The 21553-nt window shown below is 36.6% G+C and overlaps 1 protein-coding gene and 1 long non-coding RNA gene across 10 annotated transcripts in view; one reads left to right on the top strand and one right to left on the bottom strand.

Moving 5' to 3' along the window:
• SLC10A7 (solute carrier family 10 member 7) overlaps window positions 1-21553 on the top strand; it is a 251725-nt gene that overhangs the window by 36269 nt on the left and 193903 nt on the right. The window contains exons 5-6 of one of the 9 annotated variants that reach the window (XM_049708818.1): window positions 3326-3435; window positions 6199-7088. The exons of 7 other annotated variants lie outside the window; for them this stretch is intronic. In XM_049708818.1, the coding sequence (XP_049564775.1) occupies window positions 3326-3435; window positions 6199-6217 (129 nt within the window). In that variant the 3' untranslated portion in view covers window positions 6218-7088. Of the gene's footprint in view, window positions 1-3325; window positions 3436-6198; window positions 7089-21553 lie in introns of those variants that run through there. One more of the 9 variants, XM_033402815.2, reaches the window with a different exon arrangement.
• Window positions 1-21553, bottom strand: part of LOC125964180 (uncharacterized) — a 672498-nt gene that overhangs the window by 481254 nt on the left and 169691 nt on the right. The gene's annotated exons all lie outside the window — the stretch shown is intronic.

Genomic DNA, 21553 nt, shown 5'->3' with positions numbered 1-21553 from the left:
TAGAATGTGTGACCCTGTTGTGCTTGCCGCTGCTGTCGTGCTGCTGCTGTCATGCACCTTTGGGCCTTTCTCCTTGGCAGCCACTTTTTAAAGTGCTGCTTCCAGAGGCTTCTCAGAATGAATCATTGCAGCTTTATATGGATGTTGCAGAAGGCATGGAGATCAATAGCCAAATGAGAGGAATTTGGGCTATAACTGGAACTCTCTAAAATCTCTAGTCAGAGTCAAATCATATAATCTTCTTAAACTCCCTCCTCCATGATTCTGTACAAATAATTCTCCATTTGATCTGGAAGATGTGCCTTAAGGGGAATTGGTTTGGTTTTTCTGATTTTCACTCTTTTGCTTCTTTTCCAACATTTTTTTCCTCAGTGGTGGCAAGGGATGGGGGTGGGGTGATGGAAAAACACTGTCTTCAATCCAGACCTGAAGTTATGTTTTCATCTCTACGTTGACTCGGTCTAAGCCAACACACAATATTAACTCATTGGGAGAATCTGCCTGATTCATTTATTTAGTAAGTACTCTATTCATTTTTAAGGAAATAAATGAAATTCACTGTGTTGCAAGGAAATGAATTGATTCTCTGTCTCTTTAATTGGATATTATTGATATTTTCTCAAATTGAAAACTAATTTCAAATTTCCTTTTTTCATCATGGTGATTTGTTGATAATTCTCATTCTTTTATATGAATTATACTCTTCAGATACCAGTAATAGTTAATGAATTTGTTTTCCCTTTGTTACGACTTGTTTATTTACCTACAATAGTAGTTGTATTTAAGTGAGTATTCTGGTTAATATATGTGTCAGACACCTCTGGTTGCTTTCTAATTTCCTTTTCCCTTCGTCTTTAGAGCAGAACCCAAACTTTCAGGTGGGCACACTGCCACCTAAATACTGTATTTACTAGACTTCTTGGTGTTCTAGTGGCCACGTAACTAAGTTCTGGCCAGTGAAATGTAAGTGAAAATATTGTATATTAACATCCAAGACATCTCTTTAAAAGTAGGTGGTACAGCCTTCATTTTTCCTTCCTCTCTGCTTACTGGAATGTTGACTTGATGACTAGAACTTGAGGAGAAAACTTCGTCCATGCTAATGATTTGACCTGCTAATGGTAGCAGAGCAGCAAGAATAGGATTCTGGGTCCTTTTGTCTGTGGAGCTGCCATTCCAGCCCTGGATTGCCTAACTCTGGACTTCCTTCACGTGAAAGAGAAGTGAATTTCTCTCTTGTATAAGCTACTGTTATTTGGAGTTTCTTTTTTAGTGTGTGTATGTAGTTAAACTTAATCACAATTAATATAAAATATATTTGTATAATTTTCAAATAATAGAATAGAATAAAGTAAGCTTAGCACTGGAACTACCCTGAATATAATTTAAAATAATATGATATTTGGAAGGCACTTGGAGAGCCGGATTAATTCCTGGGTCCATTATATCTTAATAGTTCACAGTATTGTAAAAAAATCTCATTGGTTGTCTTGAATTTTCTACCTCTTTTAATTCTGGAAATGCAGATTAATATTGAGAAATAGTTTTGTTACTTAGCAGCAGTATTCCTAATGTGAGGTCCCAAACTCTAGACATCTAGGGGAAATTTTGGAAATACGTTTTTTGGAATCTATTCTGCTAATGTGCTCTGAAATTGATTTAGGGCTTTTGTTTTGTTTTGTTTTTTCATTTCTTGAGTGATGGTGATAAGAGTATATAAATTAAAACATGATTGCGGATGCTTCTCATTTATGTATCTTTGGTCAAGGAAAGACATTCAAAATAAAAGACCTCCAAATTTTCATTATCTTTGAGTTTTCATATTATTATATATCTAACATAATTCTTTTAAAAATTGTTGTAAAATATACAAACATAACATAAAATTTACCTTTTTAATTATTTTTAAGTATACAGTTCATTGGCATTAATTACATTGCTGTGTAATCATTACCACCCAGAACTTTTTCATCTTCCCGAAATAAAACTCCATCCGCATTAAACAATAGCTCTCCATTTCTCCCTGCCCCCAGCCCTCAGCAACCAACTTTCTTATTTTGTCTCTGTACATTAGACTGCTCTAGAAACCTCATGTAAGTGGAATCATACAATATTTGTCTTTTTGTGAGGGGCTTATTTCACACTAACATAATTCTTTTGCTTTACTTGATAATAAATGAATTGTTATTGCTTAAATTGTTATTGCTTAAATTTCTTACGTTCATCCTCTGAAAATTTTTGTCTCTAGTGGTAATTATAATGGATGTTAACAGAGTAGATAGTGTTAGGATAAAATAGGATATTAGAATCGTTAACTTATGAAGTACACTACAAGGTAGAAGCCTTTATATAGTTGTGTTTTGAATATTACAAAAAAATTGAAACAAAACAAGGACTTCTTTTGACAGGTACGAGATGAATGCATCAGGTATTTTAGCAAGTCTCATGAGTTTTCTGTCACCCTGTATAAGAACATAAATGTCATATGTAGTATAACACTTGATCTCATATATTATCTGAATGTATTGCAAATAGATAAAATGTGATTTTAGGATAAAATATTGAAGTTCACAGATTAAGCCATTATCCCACTTGGCTTATATTCTATTTGTGTAAAAATGGTAAATTATTTTTTTTCTCAGAATGTGTAGACTTGGGAGATTAAACAATAATCCCTAAAAAGGAATTAAAATGTTGATGATTATTTGTTGACTTGGGGGGAAAATATTGATAATCTTTGTCATTTCAAAAATAACATTTTGTCCTTGACTGAATTGTTTGGCTTTTTTTTTTAAAGCTTACATCACTTCTTGCACCCTCTTGCTTTCCTCAGAGGCACATTACAGAAGTATACTTTAATCGAACCTTTCTGGTAGATTGGCAGCTAGATTCTTTAAAAAAAAATCCTAGTTAAAAGTAGAAACATGATAGGAGGTTGGCGTAATGAGAGGCATGCAACTGTATTTGCAAATCTTAGACATTATCCCACAGTTTTGGTGTAACCCTTCAGCTGACAGTTAAAATCTTTGTTTTATCAGTCATCACCCAACCCTAACAGATGGGTGAAGCATTAATCTGATTTGTATTTTTCCTCACAACTTTCTCCTACACATTGTAATATTCTATGATTAACATTCAGTGAGTTCTTAAAGATGATTGATGGGCCTTAAGGATATAATATATACATCCTATTTAAATTATGCTGGAGTAAAACCACAGAACAGAAGCACTCCTAAGACCACTGTAGAAATTTGAAGACAATTTTGATACTCTCGTCCACTCGAAAAGAAATCTGCCAATACTGTAATGTTTTTTCCCTTGCCAGGACCCTCCTTGCCTGGTGTCATTTCTTGAGCTCTCCTGGGAGGAGATTAGTCTAAAACAACAAAGTAGCCAGATGTCTGGTTCTGAGAGAGTCCCAGAGGCCAGGCTACGGTAGGCAACAGAAACCGCATGGGGCTGAAGATCAAAGATACCTGAGAATTACTTATGGGCACATAGTATGTGTCATTCCCATTATTAACAGTCTGAGAAAATTTGTTTCTCTAATTAACCCTTTTGTTGGAGTAACCTTAAATTTTAGTGAGTATATTTCTTTTTTGATATGTATTCTTTTGTGGAATTTTGAGAAGTGCACGTATCAAAATAGAGAACTGAAAAGGAAGTCACATGCTTGATTGAAACCTCTAAGCCTTTATCCTTATCCAAAATAGATACGCTATCCAGTGTGTAATCATTTATTCATGAAATAAGTGGGCATTATGGTTCTAAGTTAAAATTACAAATTAAGAGTCTGGAACTACATGGTTTCTACATACAAAGAGCTGTTCTTAAAGCCCCAATCCTTAAAGTACTGTTATTTCAACTTTTAACCCTTTCAGAGTGGAGATTTTTAAGATCACAGCTTTCTGGTCTTAAAATGAATTCAGAATAAATCCCAGTGGTGGGAAATCTGTCCCTTATTAATAGTTGACCTCTTTCTTTTCACATTGGTATTATAATGAAATGCTAATTAAAAATTCTTGCCATCCTTTACCTGTTTGCTTTATAGGTATAATTTTATATTGTTTAGACATATACAGATTTGGACAATATGAATACATTTGCTTTTTAGAGTTAGTCTTCATCCTAAAGCTCTAAAGCTGAATTTATTCTAAGGCACGAGGAAAAATCTAAGGATAACTTCCCATGTCTTAGCCCCTAGATGAGAGTATCAAAAGAGAGAACAAAAGATTTGGGTTGGCCTTGCCCCTTGTTTTTGCTTCTGTTCAATATTATGATGTAACAACAAAATCATGTAAATGCCTTCTTCCTGCTTTCCTTGAGATATAATCATAAACCATTGTTATCAAGAGCGTGATTAGCCAGCTTTAGCGCTTTTAAGTGCTACCACACATTCTTTAACATCTGGTAATATAAACTTGGCATAAAAGCTGTAAAAATGTCCTTATACCTAATTGGAGCTATGTGTTTGCTATGTAGTGCAGAGATTTCATCTCCTTTGTGTGATGGTCAAGGCTTCTGTTAACTCCTTGAGGAAAAGGAAGCTCCTAGGAGCAGTTTATAAGGATTAATAGATCTCTTTGTCTCTAGATTTAAGTATGGAAGCAAGAATAAAATATTGGCTTCTTGCACAAAGAACTGGAGAGGAAACTATTTTTTTTCAGAGCAGAATTTGTTGTTACTTCCGTGACAAAGGGCGATCTGCGTTTTCACTCTTTCCACCTGTGTTTCTCTCACTGGCTACCCTTGTGAACACCATTTGCTATCACCAGAGGCTGCTTATTTGTCTTTTTTTTTTTCTCTTTTATTTATTTGCCTTTATTTTATGCTGAATTTATTTCCAGGCCATAAGTTTTTGTTTTTTCAGTTTCTTCTGGGATATCTTTTTCTCCTGTGCAACCTCTTCTTCTGCTTTAGGAACAACCTGCTGTGTTTCAGTGAGGGTCAGCTCAGCGTGGCAGGGAAAGCTTATGCACGTGTTGTCTGTAGGTTCTGTGCCGAGGCTGTGTTCACCTGGATGTGCTCAGTGATCAGAGAATCTGCTTCTAGGCCCTGTAGTTCAGCATTACTCTCTGCTTTTGTAAGCATGTGCAGTAAAAATTCAGCACTCTTTGTGGGCCATCGACCCTGCGTCCAGCTCCTCTGTCTGGCCTGGGCACACCTACCAACTCCACCATTGTAACCACAGTGTGGCACACATTGCTTCTGTAAAGTGACGTCCTTCACATACTTGGTGGCTTTTCAGATACGGATACCCTTCATGGCCGGGGTGGTTTCATGAGTGTTCTTAAAATGAACACAAAGGTTTGAACCTCTTGACTTGTATGACTCTGTGGGGTTTTCTGGGTCACATGAATAGTGAACCATTTTCAGAGGTCACCTCGCCGCTTATGGGAAGAGGAAGTTCCATTTTCCTATTTTGAACGCAAGTTGTCAGCTATGACGACTATATCGTAAATATTTCTCAGCCCCAGTTAATGGCTTACCTTAAGTAAGTAGTATTCAAGAGTAACAAAACACCTCCCAGTACCACAATATTAGTCAGTTCCTTGGAGTTGGTTATATGGCAAGATTTGATCTGAGGGAATGAGAGTCTTAGTTCCAGGACTGAGGTCCAGTGGTAGAAGTAGCACTCCACCCTTTGTAGCCCAGGGGGTGGTTCTTTTTTTTTTTAATTTATTTATTTTGTTTTTATTTATTTATTATTTTTGGCTGCGTTGGGTCTTCATTGCTGCGTGCGGGCTTTCTCTAGCTGTGGCGAATGGGAGCTACTCTTCGTTGCGGTGCGCGGGCTTCTCGTTGCAGTGGCTTCTCTTGTTGCGGAGCACAGGCTCTAGGCACACGGGCTTCAGTAGTTGTACCACGCGGGCTCAGTAGTTGTGGCTTGAGGGCTCTAGAGCACAGGCTCAATAGTTGTGGCGCACGGGCTTAGCTGCTCTGCGGCACGTGGGATCTTCCCGGACCAGGGCTTGAACCCGTGTCCCCTGCATTGGCAGGTGGATTCTTAACCACTGCACCACCAGGGAAGCCCCCGGGGGGGACTGTACTTGTTTCCCTCTTTCCCCTCATCCGCAAGACACACAGACTCATGTACACACACACACACACACACACACACACACACACACACACACACGTAAAATAGGGATTTGCTAAGGAGAAGACAAAAAGGTAACCCCTCTTTTTATCTTTCAGAAGTTACCAACGTTGCTGACCATGAACCTGTGAATGCCTTCACCTTGGGTTGCTCCACTGACATTTGGGGCACTCATCTCACTCCCTGCCCATCTTCTTTGCCTCCTCTCCCCCTGCCATAACTTATGAACCATTGCTGTGTGTATCAGCTCTTCGTGGGGCATTTCTCCCACAACACTGTGTACAGAGATGTGTTTAATTATGTTTTTTAAAAATTTGATATTATCAAATTTGAGGAGGTGAAGAGTGTGGGTTTTCTAGTTCCTGCTTTTTATCTATTCACTTGATCTTCTCATTCATAGATTTCTTTTTTTATGACCTTCTCCTCTACCCTGTCATATTTTCTCTTTTTCTTCATCTTTTACTTTTCTTAACTCTGTTTCAGCATTCTGCCTACAGCTTTCTAAGATGGGTTCTGATTTGAAATATGAACTAAGTTGTTAAGAGCAGGCAATTAAGACCTATATTAAAAAATTCTTTTAATAACTTAATGCATAATGATTCAGTATTTGAGTGGGCATGGAGGGAGTAATCTATAAAACTTTTTGTGATGGGATTATGTGCTAAATAAAAATGCTTGCAATATAACTCAAGTTGGCTTTGTTAGAATGTGATGATAATATGCATTTTAATTCCTCTTAATTTTAAAAGCTTTGAGGTTAAAGGTAGAATCTTAAACTTTTCTTTTTAATTTATGATGGTCTGAAAGATCTTAAGAGCTCCTGACTTACTTACCTTTTTACTTGCTTGCTAAATTTCTTTAGTTTTAATTTAAAGTTGTATTTATCCTCACCTGAGGTTTGGAGTAATAGCCTTGGAACATGTTTACTGTTTAAAGCGGTGGTCTTTGACTTTAAGTTGCCTGAGAGTCTGAGGTTGCAAAGTGATAGGATTAGATCTTAGCAAATGGGAAGGTCCTTTCCCCAGTGGCAAGTGTAGGGTAGCATGCTGGTAGAGAGGGCAGTCCTGGAAGGAAAGTTATGGTTTTGTTTTTTTTTTTAATTAAAAAAATTATTTTTGGCTGTGTTGGGTCTTCATTGCTGCACGTGGGCTTCCTCTGGTTGTGCTGAGCAGGGGCTACTCTTCCTTGAGGTGTGCGGGCTTCTCATTGCGGTGGCTCCTCTTGTCGTGGATCATGGGCTCTAGAGCGCAGGCTCAGTAGTTGTGGCGCACGGGCTTAGTTGCTCCGCAGCATGTGGGATCTTTCCAGACCAGGCCTCGAACCCGTGTCCCCTGCATTGGCAGGCAGATTCTTAGCCACTGCGCCGCCAGGGAAGCCCCAGGAAAGTTATGTTTTGAATACAAATGATCAGTTCTTGAATCCTTGTGACTTCTAACTCTATTACTAAAATAAAAAAAAATGTTTTTAAGAAGTTGTAGAAAATTATGTGTTGTCATATCCAGTATGAGCAATTGACTGAAGAGAAATGTTTACAGTGGAGTAGTTTTCCTTTTTCAAGTAAGATTTACATGATTCACTATGAAATGAAACTACAGCCCATAGATAATCAGATACCTAAGAATAGTGTTTGGGAAGCTGGGTTTCCTGAAGATATGAGACTTAGTTATTTTAGCCTGGGGATTTTGCCTGGGGAAAAATGTATGTGCCTCAACAGCTGAAGGGCTATTCAGGAAGAAACAAAGTAAAATGGCATCTATTTTAACGTGTAATTTGATATTTCATACTTAATCTTATCCTTGGCAGAAATGTCAGAATATACTAGCTGCAAACCGTCTCTGAAGCCGTATCTACACTATCAAATTGAACTGGGTAAAGTCTTTAAGAATCAAGTAGTTTTCCACGGGGAGAAGAGGGTCCTTTCTAGGTAATTCTCTGCTGGGAAGGGACTACTCTAGTAGAATAAAAATGATGATGTGGTGTATTTCAAATATAGGAACATACAGCCTAAAGGAATGGCTGCAGGGAGGAGGGGAAGGAGATTTTAAACTTTGGTGTATTATGGTTTGTTTTGCATTATTTTCTATTTCTACTTATTCCCACTTAAATTTGAAATAGCACTTTCTTTCATTTATGCTTAGGTTTTTGTTTTTGTTTTTTTTTTAACCTCATCCAAAATTGAATGTCTCATGCTAGAAATGATACTACAATTCTGTCCCTTATTTCCTTCTCTACCATTCTTTAGAGGCTGAATTATTCTAGCTGTATAACTTGCTGTTTAAGGTAAAATCAAATTCTTACTAATGGAATAGCTAGATTTCTAGTTTCTATAAATGCTTTTCTTTTGTTTATGCTAGAGTAGAAACATACTCCTTGAAGGAATTAAAATGGTAAAGTCTAGGCTGCCATTTATTCTGTCACCACATGGCTGTAGTTTATTGTTTTTTAATCAAAAATCAAGTTTCTGTACTTAATGACTTGGAAGATGCATTACATTTTGTCAAAATATAAGAATTTATGAAGAATAAAGAGCCTCTGGAATCCCCAAAAGATCAAGGAGGGGATGTGTATAATTTTGCTGTTTAACACATATATAAGCATTAATATTTATTATTGAGTTTAGTATTTTGTATTTACACTCCCATCAACGTATAATATATTATAGCGTATTGTTTAGAGGCCGTTAAACAGCTCGCGATTTATTCACAGAAGAGGAAAAAAAAACGTTAGGTTTTTTTTTTTCCTCTCTTTTATTTGAATTTTCCCTAGGTTGTTTGGTAAAGAGCAAACAGATTTCCTCCGGATGAGGGAACTTACATTATATAAAACCTGGTCTGGTATGTGTGGAAGTAATCAAAGAACTGACAAGTTGCTGCATGGTCACCGTCATCTTTTAATGTAATGCACACACTGTTCATGCTAAGGTAACAGAGGTAACCTTGACAGTGAAAATCCGTGGCATGTGCGGATATGACCCTTGATACTTAATTTTTACTTAATTATTAGAATACACATAAAGCACATCAGGTTGGTTGGCTTAAACAATAGTATTAGTTCCGTATCATTTAAAATTCATAGAAATGTTAGATAAATGCACTTTTGTTTGACTAGAGGATTCATTTTTTATTAAAATAGCCATTAAAAAACCCAAAACATAACATTTCTAGAAACTCAACTTTTGTAAGAAATACTTGACCAGTAGAAAATGCTTCTCCAGCCAAATTGGTAGTGTCGTGATCTTTTAAATGGCATTATTTGGAATGCTTCTAAAAGTACTTTTTCATGTATTAAATTAAATGTCAAATTATGCACCTTCCTTGCAACCTTTTTAAGGAGAAATTTCATCAAAGAATGAGACTACTGTGTTTAATTCACTGAGGTGAACGATAATTTCAAACATATGTTTATGACGTGATAAGGGTGATCTTGTGTAATGTATAAATAATATCTTTTTAGTGGAATATAACCCTGGGCTTTTCCTTATTTGATAGATATTGTGACTTGGAAAGAAAACCACACATAGAGTAAATCAAAGACTCCGGGAACCGAGCAGCATTAAATCAAAACATGCTTGGGTTAGAATTAAGAAAAACTACATTTTGAGAAGACGTGGGGATAGGATTCCCCCCAACTCTGTCCCCTCGAGGAAATAGAGATGGCAGCCTTTCAGGTCTTCCCCAAACCTCTAGTCCTCTGTATTGATGAGGAAAGAATCTTGCGACAACTGGTGACCAAGCAGTTAGCTTTACCAACCTGGCCTCTTGTATTTGAAATTTGGTTTTCATTCTCATTCCTCCCTACTGCAGTGATATGGCCTTTGGACAACTAGACTTTCAAAAGTTAAAAGGCAATAAGTCAGTCCCCTGGAAACGATGCAGAAACGTAGATTCAAATCGTAAATAAGGAAATGCATTGAGTACATTAAATAGACATAGAAAAATGGATTTCTGTCTTTTGTAGTAAGGTAATTGGGCACCACTGCTTGGCAGGAGCTGGTGCTATTGAGCCCGCTGTGGCTGCCACAGGTTGATAGGCAGGTGATCAGGCAGCTTCCACCAGGGTCTGCACAGGAGGCCTACCTAATATGCTGTCTGCCCTAAGGGCCTATGGGAACACAGTTGGATTATTATGTTAATGCATGAGCCTGCTGCCCTCTTCCTATCCCAGCTGGGTTCCCTGTTGTTAGGAACTGCTTTGCACTGACAGTGGAGTAATATGCTTCATGATTGAAAGGGCAAAGGGGCTTGGAAGGAAAAAAAAAGAATAGACCTGCGCAGATATGTAAATGAAGGAAGGCAATCTGTAGGAAGATTTCACTCTAAGTGTAGAGAGAAAGTTTATTACAAAGTACTTTCTCTCATAGCACAATGAGTGGTTTTACTCATTTCTTAATTAATTTCTGGGCTTGCTTTCCCCTAACACTGGTATATACAGCACAGGCAATGTTTTCCAAAATAGGCACTTAGGTTGATTTGTTTTCAACTAAGATGCTCTAACACATTGGTACCCAGGTAGAGTGCTGACAGTAATGAATTTTTTCGCACCTTCATTATTCTTTAATACTCGTCCCTTAGTTATTGCACTATATTTTATAGAAAAGTTATTTTTTTAAGATGCTGAAGGATTTATATTTTGTGTTGACATCACTTTTATTTCTCTTTATTTTTGATGCAGCTTTAGGAAACTTCCTAAACCTATCTTTTGGGAGTAGGTAGGGGTGGATGTGAGGAAATGATTGAATGAGCTGGAGGGATATTTTGGTGGGTTATGAGTTTGATATGAGTAGGGGTTCAAATTGCAGTAGCATTTTGTTTTCAGTTGAGATTTTTATTTTTATTTTTTAAAAATTTGTTTATTTTATTTTTGGCTGCATTGGGTCTTCGTTGTTTCGCGTGGACTTTCTCTAGTTGCAGAAAGCGGGGGCTACTCTTCGTTGCGGTGCGCGGGCTTCTCATTGCAGTGGCTTCTCCTGTTGCAGAGCATGGGCTCTAGGCATGCGGGCTTCAGTAGTTGTGACTCGCGGGCTGTAGAGCGCAGGCTAAGTAGTTGCAGCGCACAGGCTTAGTCGCTCCACAGCATGTGGGATCTTCCCAGACCAGGCCTCAAACCCGTGTCCCCTGAATTGGCAGGCAGATTCTTAACCACTTCACCACCAGGGAAGCCCTCAGTTGAGGTTTTTAATGTTGCCATTGTAACATAATAAAAAGAGTATGGGCTTTGGTGTCTCTAGACCTATACAAATCCCAGCTCTACTCATTAGTAGCTGTCTAACTTTAGATAAATTACTTTACCACTCATCTACCTCACCTGTAAAATGGGTGTGATATGAATTTTAAATGAGAGGATAATGAATATAAATCATTTAGTCTGACCTAGAGTGAGTACTCACAAATGCTTGCCATAATAATGATACTTAATTGCCATCATAACAGTAATAATTTTCAGTTATTAGATGATTATTTTAATATGTATGGCTCTATACTTTCAATAGATTTCAATGGATTGAAGATTTTTTATCTTTCTCCTAGATTATCTACCTTTTCATCACCAAACCTCACCAAGTGGGAGTAACTTTAGCTTCAACCAGAATTTGAGACAGAAAATTATTCAGATAGACATTATTTAACTGAAAGGGTTAATGCTAGAATATGCTCTTAAACAATTAGTTTTATAATAAGTCATCCTTCAAATGTGAAAGAATATTGAATGGAAAAGAAAATCTAGTTGGGCCAGTGTTCTAGACAGTTCTGGAGGTACTTTTAGTGTTTGCCTAAATTCGGGAAAGTTTCCAAATATTCTTGTATGTGTAACTTTCTGATACATACATTTAAACTAGCTTAAAATGGCAGTATATGATTGGGAACTATTTTAAATATATCTCTTGTGTTTATTACTTAGCACCGTACCTGTTGCACGAGATGATTGTGTAAAGATGATCTGTGCACAGTGCCTGACACACATGGAGGGATTGGGAGATGGTGGTCACTGATATTAGTGGTAGTGCATATTCCATACTGACAGACCAGCCTGTGTTTGTAACTTTCCAGATTAAAAAGGAGGAACTTCAGGGAGATTCTCAAGGTCAACAAGTGCAGAAAGTCTGGGTCTAGTATAGGCTCTTCAGGCTAGTAAGACAGTTACCATATATATCTGGTGAAAAAGGGTCTACATGATTCTTTGTAATTTTTTCAAATCACTTTACTATCCCATTGAAAACTTTGTTAAAGTTTAAGATAGGTACCTTGTGTTATATTAGCAAAAAGATTCTTTTCTAAAAAGGTAATTGTGCATTTACATACACAGAATAAAGGGAGAAGGAACCAGTTCTAAGCAATCCTTTGTGGTTATAGCAAAATTTTATAACATGTTTTCACATTGTGGGTAATGTGTTATATATGTTATATGTAATGTGTTTTATGTATGGGGTGTGTGTAGAAGCAGTAAGACCATGAGGTAAGTAGAGAAATAGTCGAAGGATTACCCCTTTCTTTACATCCTTGTTTTCCCACCAACCAACAGTTCAGGCTGTGTACACTGCCTGTTGTCAGAACAGAGTTATACATCTGCCCCAGACATAGCCACTGTGCACAGAAAGAAGCCCATCATAGAGTAAATAACAAACTGTTTCTTTTTTAAAATTTATTTTTATTTATTTATTTTTTGCTGTGTTGGGTCTGAGTTTCTGTGCGAGGGCTTTCTCTAGTTGTGGCAAGCAGGGGGCCACTCTTCATCGCGGTGCGTGGGCCTCTCACTATCGCGGCCTCTCTTGTTGCGGAGCACAGGCTCCAGACGCGCAGGCTCAGTAGTTATGGCTCACGGGCCTAGTTGCTCCGCGGCATGTGGGATCCTCCCAGACCAGGGCTCGAACCCGTGTCCCCTGCATTAGCAGGCAGATTCTCAACCACTGCGCCACCAGGGAAGCCCAGTAACAAACTGTTTTAAAGGAAGTCGACTTTGAAGAAAATCTATGCAGTCTATTTGTTTTAAATAAACATTTGTCCAATGCCTGCTTTTCTCTAAAGGAGCTTTGGATTTGATACATCCTATACTCCCTTGTAGGTTGAAATATTCTTGAGGACAGGGGTCACAGCTTATATTTTAAAAAAGGAATCCCAGTTCCTTATACACAGAAAGAATTCATCAAATACTTGTTGACCAGATAACTGGGTTGGTTTTGAAGGTAATACTCAGATTTTAAGTCCATGGATCTGAGCATTCCTTGCTTTCTCTTACCTTTCCTTAGTACTGCTTTCAAGGAAGCATTATCCATGTGCCCTTTGGCAGCTTCATGAAGCCGCTGACTGAGTTCAATTTTCAACCTTTCTGACGCCAGTGTTAACTTCTCCTGACCACCTTCCTACCTCTACCGGCCACGTGCACCTCCTTACCCCCTCCCCACATTGTTATTTTATCAGAGGTGCAAGAAAGGCTAGAGGTGGAGAAATGATGACTGGATTGAGATTCACTTCATAGAAAGATGCAAAGATCTTGCCGGATGGGTTGGTTTCTGTTCTCCTGGAAGCCATTAGCCTCTCCAGTGACCTGCCGTCCCTCTGGCTATGTTCCCCATTCAGCCTTTGGCTTTCGGGAGACTTTATGAGCACTGTGAACAATTAGTTTATTCCAAACCCCAATCCTAATTAGAATTGTTAGGACCCGCTCTGCTATAAAGGTTCATTTCCACCTCTTCTCCCAACCCCAATCCAGGACTTCTTTCAGGTTTTTACCCCAAAAGTGGTAAAAAAAAATTTTTTGTTGAATATTTTCTGAGGTCTGACAAATCTCTAAATATTACCAAAGAATTTTACATAACAGGTTATAATTTTAAAACACAGTGAGTTATGTTGTAAAAAAATAAACACTGTATTGTTTTTTAACATCTTTATTGTAGTATAATTGCTTTACAATGTTGTGTTAGTTTCTGCTGTATAACAAAGTGAATCAGCTATACATATACATATGTCCCCATATCCCCTCCCTCTTGCGTCTCCTCCCACCCTCCCTATCCCACCCCTCTAGGTGGTCACAAAGCACCGAGCTGAGCTCTCTGTGCTATGCGGCTGCTTCCCACTAGCTATCTATTTTGCATTTGGTAGTGTATACATGTCCATGCTACTCTCTCACTTCGTCCCAGCTTCCCTTTCCCCCTCCCCGTGTCCACAAGTCCATTCTCTACATCTGCGTCTTTATTCCTGTCCTGCCCCTAGGTTCTTCAGAACCATTTTTTTTTTTAGATTCCATATATATGAAACACTGCATTTTTAAAAAGGCTTGCTTGCCTCGCATCCCAATGTTCATCCTTCCTTCTTTTTTTCGACCTTAAGTTGTTTGTCTCTATTTTTTCAAATTTACCAGAAATTTTATCTCTATTTCTGGATTTCTAATTTGGCAAGTCATTGAGTAATGGTTCTTACCACTTAATAATATGATAATATTGACGATATTGTATATATGTAATATAATAATATAACATATATAATAATAACTAATCTTTATTAAGCATTTACGGTGCTAATACTTTACATGAATTGTCTGATTTAATTCTTACTTAGTACTCACAAGTAGATACTAATATTACACCTATTTTTGAGATGAGGAAACAGGCATGAGATGGAAAACTGATCTTGTTGGAGGTACCTCTGGCTTTGGTGCTGGATTCGGACCTAGGTCAGTTAAGTCTACTGCCCTCTTGTGTGTGCCTGTATATCTCATGGCTATTTTAGGTGGTAAACTACATACGGAAAACATAGCCCTCTTCTCCCACCTGTCTCCCTTCAGTCTTTGGGTTCTGTCTGTATCTATTTTTGCACAGGAGGTTGTGTCACATTAGGCATAATCACGTCACATAGGTCTAGGAGGATGGATCATGGATAAATAAAAGGAAAACCACGCTAGTAGGGTTTTTTTACCCCTACTTTTCCGGCTTGACTGGGTAGGCAGCTTAGTAACTTGGTATTATCTCATAATGATGATCTCAAAGGAAAAACTATGAGCTAGGCTAACTAGTCCCTCTTTTACTAGCAAAGCTCGACAGCAAATGTTGTGTGGGTAGTAAATAGCTAATAGGAAGCTGACAGTTGAAGGGAATGAAGTTTGTATTAGTTTCCTTAAAGATGAACCTCACCTTGGATGTAACAATCTGCTAAGTGCACAGACAGACCTTGAAGAGAAAAGTTATCAAAAGGAAACCGGGTATAAGTTAATAAGTCAGATCTTGACTTCCTGATAAGGCCTGTCCTGTTTGCCAGACACTGAAAAGGCAGTGAAGTAAGCCTGGCTTTCAGCAAGCTTTTGGATTTTGCAGAAAGAGCCCTGAGAGTCCCAAGAATGAAACTTTTTGAATCACTTTATCCAGGCTCCTAACCAGAGAGGAAGGTGTCTGCTGGGGCTCCTGAAATCCCAGCGGCCTGTTTGAGAGGATTCTAGTTAAAATGGACAATTGAAAACAGGTGCTCTGTCCTAGGCTTTCTTCCTAAGGTCTTACATTTATGATACTGTCCTTTTACAAGAGCATGGGTTTAGGAGTCCCAATGTCATCACTGATTCATTGCACTTATTTCTCTCAACCACTTGACTTCCCTGAGCCTTATTTTTCACAATCTATGAAATGGAATAATACCTCATAGGGTTCTTTTGGGGATTATGTGAAATATCACTTATTGTTTGGCACATAGAAGATGCTCAGAAAAGGTCAGCTTTTTTTTTTCTGCTTATGAATTGCTATTTTGAAGGAAAAGTAAAGTAAAAGAAGTCATTTCACTATAAATTCCTGGGTCAGAAAACAGGTTTGATCCCCTGATCTTATAGAATATTTTGCATCATCTCTCCTTTAAGACCCTGTGAGCTCCTGATGTAGGGGAAAAAATGAAATTTAATTAGGTTAATGAAAACTCTTAGAAGGTAGTTTTTAAACTGTGATGAAGCTAGGTTAAATGGTAGCCAAGTGAGGCCATTTCTAGGGGTCTTGGAGGTGAAACAATTTGTTTTTGTACTTGTATCTGTACTTTTACTCTTAAATCTCATTTCTAGTCCCTTGGGTTCCATAATAAAGTCTTCAGTACTATACAGTTTTATTAAACATCTTTTTTGGACTCCAATTTGCATTTCAGATAATATAACAAAATGCATGTGTTTCAAGTATTCACTGCCTAATTGTGATTAAAACATGTAATCCCTCAAAAGATGTTAATTGCAATTTAAATTCATGCCGAATTTAATTGAGTTGGGGATTAGAAAGTAGATGTGAGGAGTAGTTAAGGGGATACATTTTGAAAAAGCATCCATATTTTTTCTGAAAAATGTAAGTGTCTCTAAAGTTTAAGGTTAGAAAGATAAAGGACATATGGAAGAGAAGGGGAGGAAGCAGGTTAAAGGACATATTAGAAAAATTTTCAAACTGTGTTCACAATATGGGTCTTGAATTTAAGCTACTTGTGTTTAAAGAAGGAGGGGTGGTTTGAGTAGCCTTCTCATTTATATCCCTAGAGTCTTCCAGTACATATTAACTTGCTTGGTGTCTGATAAAGACTTCAGTTAACCTGAGCTCTTTAAGAACTGCCGAGAATGATTGGGAAGGAAGTCGATAGAAACAGAGGTCTTTCAATTCACCTGTTACCTGATGCTTCAATTTTCCTTACAATATTCTGGTCAAGGGGGTGTCTTAGGAATAATTAGGTGTAATAGACACTTTGTGCATAGACAGTTCAGATTTAAGCAGTGCTTTTCTATGATAACTTCATTATATTAATGGAAATAAAGAGTAGTATTGGAAGAAAGACAAATACCTTATTTTTTCCCCCTAATTTCTATAGAATACTAAAATTTGAGATTTAAGGTCTTAAAAAATGTTGAGCAGTCATATGTCTATGATTGGGAGAAGGAAGTATAGCAATTAATTATTTGATATTGAATTTGAAAACAGTTTTTCAAAAGGAATAACGTTGTGCCTCATTTTATTCTTAAAATTTCCCAAGAACACATTTTATTTTGTTTAATATTTATTTATTTGGTTGTGCCAGGTCTTAGTTGAGGCAGGCAGGCTCCTTAGTTGCGGCTCACTGGCTCCTTAGTTGCGGCAGGTGGACTTCTGGGTTGTGGCTCACCGGCTCCTTAGTTGTGGCATGTGAACTCTTAGTTGTGGCATGCATGTGGGATCTAGTTCCCTGACCAGGGATAGAACCCCAGCCCCCTGCATTGGGAGTGCGGAGTCTTAACCACTGCACCATGAGGGAAGTCCCAAGAGTTTGTTTTAAGATAATCTAAACAGTTTTTTTGTTGTTGTTGTTTTTAATTTTCTGTTTTTATTTTAATTTATTCTATTGGCCACGCCAACAAAAGAATTGTGGGATGGCTTGCGGGATCTTAGTTCCCCAACCAGGGATCGAACCTGGCCCCCCTGCAGTGGAAACATGGAGTTCTAACCAGTGGACCGCCAGGGAATTCCCTAAACACAGTTCTAAATGCAATGGTATTATTCCTACTTTTAAGTCATTTCCTTATTTTCACATGTGTCTAGAAGAGGAAAATATTTACTTCATAAACCTGTTTTGAATGAGTCATACCATAGATGTGATACACAAACCACAGTGTGTGTGTATGTTAGTTACACACATTGGCTACCTAATATTTATTGGGCTCTATAAACATAATATAAAAAAAACAAATTTCAAAGACTTTTAGATTGTCTCTTAGTAGAAATATTTCATGTGAAAATTCAGGTGGGAAGCTCTGTCTTTGTTTCATTAGAAGTTGAACATCCTTAAAATAGAAACATGAATCTGACTTTACATCTGGAACAGAGTTCTTTGACTTTATGCTATATTGTAAGGAGTATTTAAGGGAACACATTTTTTTAAATGAGTAAATACTAAACCCTGTTTTAAAGGAAATAAAAACTCTGTTTTTACTTAAAATACTATTTGTGACTTTAAGTATCTAAACCCTCATTCATTTTGCTTGCAACCTAAAATCATTCCATGTAAATGTCTTCATTTATTTGCAATTTAATTTCCCCAAAATGACTACTTTGATAATGACTGTCATGGTTTCTTTTTCTAATAACATAAAATTACTGTTATTCTCAATGAAATGATTATTTTTCTTTCGGGTTAGATTCTCACTATCACATAAACATAATTTTTTTCACATAAACATAATTTTTGACCAGTGGCATATCAAAGGAAAGGATTACCATTCATTCACTGCCCTGAAGCACATTATATTGTGGCATTTCGAAGTCACATACAATATTCCAAAATGACTATATAGAATTTTATATTCTTGTACTGTTTAAAAAATTTTTAATAACTTGTTTTTTTCTTATTACAAAAGCAGTATGTATTCCTAGTGGATAATCGAGAAAATATAGCTAAACAAAACAAAGAAATATCATAATCCCACTGGTCTGACAACCATAGGGATATTTGAATGTGTATTTTCCAGACCTTTTTATCTGTACATATATTTAATAAAATGAGATCATATAATATACACCATTTTGTAATCCTATTTGTCCACGTAACAATACATTGTGAACAGGGTTCTAAAACATTCTTTTTAAAGGCTACTGACCATTCTCATGTGTGGCTGTGCAATGGTTCATTTCAGCCCTGGATAACTTTTGCTATTAAAAAAATAATAATAATGTTAAAATGAAGATCCTTTTAGTAATCTTTTCTTGTATCTGTATTATTTTCTTAGATAAATTTTTTAAAGTGGAATTCCTGGATTAAGGGGTGTGTATGGACATTTTTAAGGTTTTACTACTTACCGCAGCACATCCAGTATGGTTATAAAGGACGCAAAGTGTCTTTTCCCTGAACTCTGATCAGTCATCAGCATTATTAATTTTTTAATTCTTTGCTCATTTGATATTTTCTTCCACACGACCTTCGTTTTTCTCTTCCCATTACAGATTGGTCCATGTTGTAAAGATGAGGAGTCCATGTAATATTTTATAGAACAGTGTATTTAATAAATATTCTCATTTCATCCTACCCAGTCCTCTCCCAATTTATACTGCTCATATCTTAGAGTAAAATCTTGAGGGCAACATTTAAAAAGTTGTTCTATTTCTTTTATTTCAATCAAAAGAAAGACACAGTGTGGTTGCTGAATGAGTTGTTTAACTAGATCTCTAACCATGTTATAAATGGTTCCTGTAGAAGGATCTGGGGACAAGATCTTTAAGCTTTTTTTTTTTTTTTTAATCACATCTTTAGATCTCGAAGAATCTGAACTTATATAAGAATGTTTGGGCTGCTGTTATTACAGTGAAACCTTCTTAGAGTATCTTCTCAGGTAATTTTTTTTAGAGAAAGTCACTTACAGACATAAAACATTTGACCAAAAGAAAGCCTCAGGTTGTCAGAGTTACTTATACACTGTTGTTCAGCTGGGCCTCTTTATTAAATCATCTCTTGGCAGTCCATTAGTTGTGGTGCTACAGCTATTGTATGGCCCACTAAGCTAATATACCTTCAATCACTAACAGAAGGATAACCTTAATAAAAATTTGAAGTCGATTTAGTGCTTCACTGCTTGCTGACCAGTGTTTTACGCTTTAGTGTGTCTATATATTCCATTCCGTGTATTTTTGATATTCACATAGATCTTATCTACATAATATATTAGAATCAAATAAACATTAATGGCCTAGAGAAGGAAGAGTGTTTGGGAGCTCTTATAACCCCAGCTTGGCCACTGCCAGAAACTGTGTGATCTTGAGCAAGTCACTTCCCACACTGGGCTTCTGTCCAAACCGTACATGTAAAATTTAGGAAATTGGGAAGATATTGGCTGATATTTGTTCCTGCATCACTCTATTATTTGTAGAAAATATAAATTACATTCTGCTGAATGTAACACATTGAAACATTTTTAACCTCATTGATGCTTTTATAGGAAATAAAAAGAATTGCTCTATTCTGCCCCCCCCATAAAAGTTTGAGTAACTAGAATAAAAAAAAAATCCAATTATTCAATGGTAAATGATATAGAAGAAAGCTCACTTAAAGTCAACTAACTTTAAAAAAAGAATTAGCATTTAGTAATAATTACTGAAAAATATTAGTTTTTAGTTTGAAAAAATGGAACTGTAAATTATGGAAATAAGCTTATTTTTTAATTTGTTGAACAAAATTCAGGTTATATTATAACTGTCTGCTAATTCTTGGAGTGAATGAGGAAAGAATCAAGTGTTGTTTTGGAGGGCAGGGATCAATGTATTTCTCGCAAGGAATTGTATGATGATGACATGACGTCACATCTTTTTCTGTTTATTTTTGTAACACAATCATAAAGATACAAATTTGCAAAAAAAAAAAAATTGAGGCTTCATCAATTTTCACAAGTGCTCTCACTTAAAAAAATATTTCGATTACTCTCCTTTTAATACCTATCCTGTCATTTTTTTCTCACTTGTCATTGACTTTGTTCTGATTTCACTGACTAATGAAATCCTGCATCTTCTATAGGACTTGCAATTATATTTAGCAACCTATTTGTGTTTTATTTGTGTTGTATTGTCAGGTGGCTTAAAGTACCAGACAATTGGTGAGAATAAACCAACGAAAGCTGAGGTACAGAGAGAGATATTATTGCGAAGTAGTTGGGGTGTGAGTGTGGGAGGAGAAAATATTTTCTTGAGAATCATTTTAGAAATGGTCATTTCATTTGTGAGTCTCTGGTTTCCCTGTACAACCTAAACCTAAATTCTTCAGGGACTTGGAGAATGAATACTTGTATGATGAGGGCTTGCTGGGCCTTTTGTATATGAGATTTTCTATGGTTGTAGAATACCCAGGGGGTCTATATTTCATCTTATTTAATCCTCACAAAAATTTTACGAAGTGGATGTTGTTATTCCCATTTAATGAAGTGAAGAAACTGAGATTTAAAGAGTTTTCATAGCTGAGTATGTGATCAGGTTGTTTTTAAACTAAGTCTTCTGACTTCATTATCATTGCTTTTTCTACTTTTTCAGAGATGTCTCTGTGATTATTTTATTTTATTTTTACCATTTCTTTTTTTTAAATTAATTTTTATTGGAGTCTAGCTGATTTACAATGTTGTGTTAGTTTCAGGTGTACAGCAAAGTGAATCAGTTATACATAAACATATATCCACACTTTTTTAGAGCCTATTCCCATATAGGTCATTACAGAGTATTGAGGAGAGTTCCCTGTGCTATACAGTAGGTTCTCACTAGTTATCTATTTTATAAATAGTAGTGTGTATATGTCAATCCCAATCTCCCAATTTATCCCTCCCCCTGTTTTCCTCTTGGTAACCATAGGTTTGTTTTCTACGTCTGTGACTCTATTTTTGTTTTGTAAATAGGTTCATTTGTACCATTTTTGTCTCTGATGATTTTAAATTAAAACAGTTATTTAACATGATATCTTTATCATCTTTAAAGCAAGGATATCTGTTTTGAATATCAGATAAGCCCATAGA

The sequence above is a fragment of the Orcinus orca genome, chromosome 4 (genome assembly GCF_937001465.1).
Source record: "Orcinus orca chromosome 4, mOrcOrc1.1, whole genome shotgun sequence".
In the NCBI taxonomy this organism is placed as follows: Eukaryota; Metazoa; Chordata; class Mammalia; order Artiodactyla; family Delphinidae; genus Orcinus; species Orcinus orca.
This window is presented reverse-complemented; position numbering and strand designations above follow the sequence as displayed.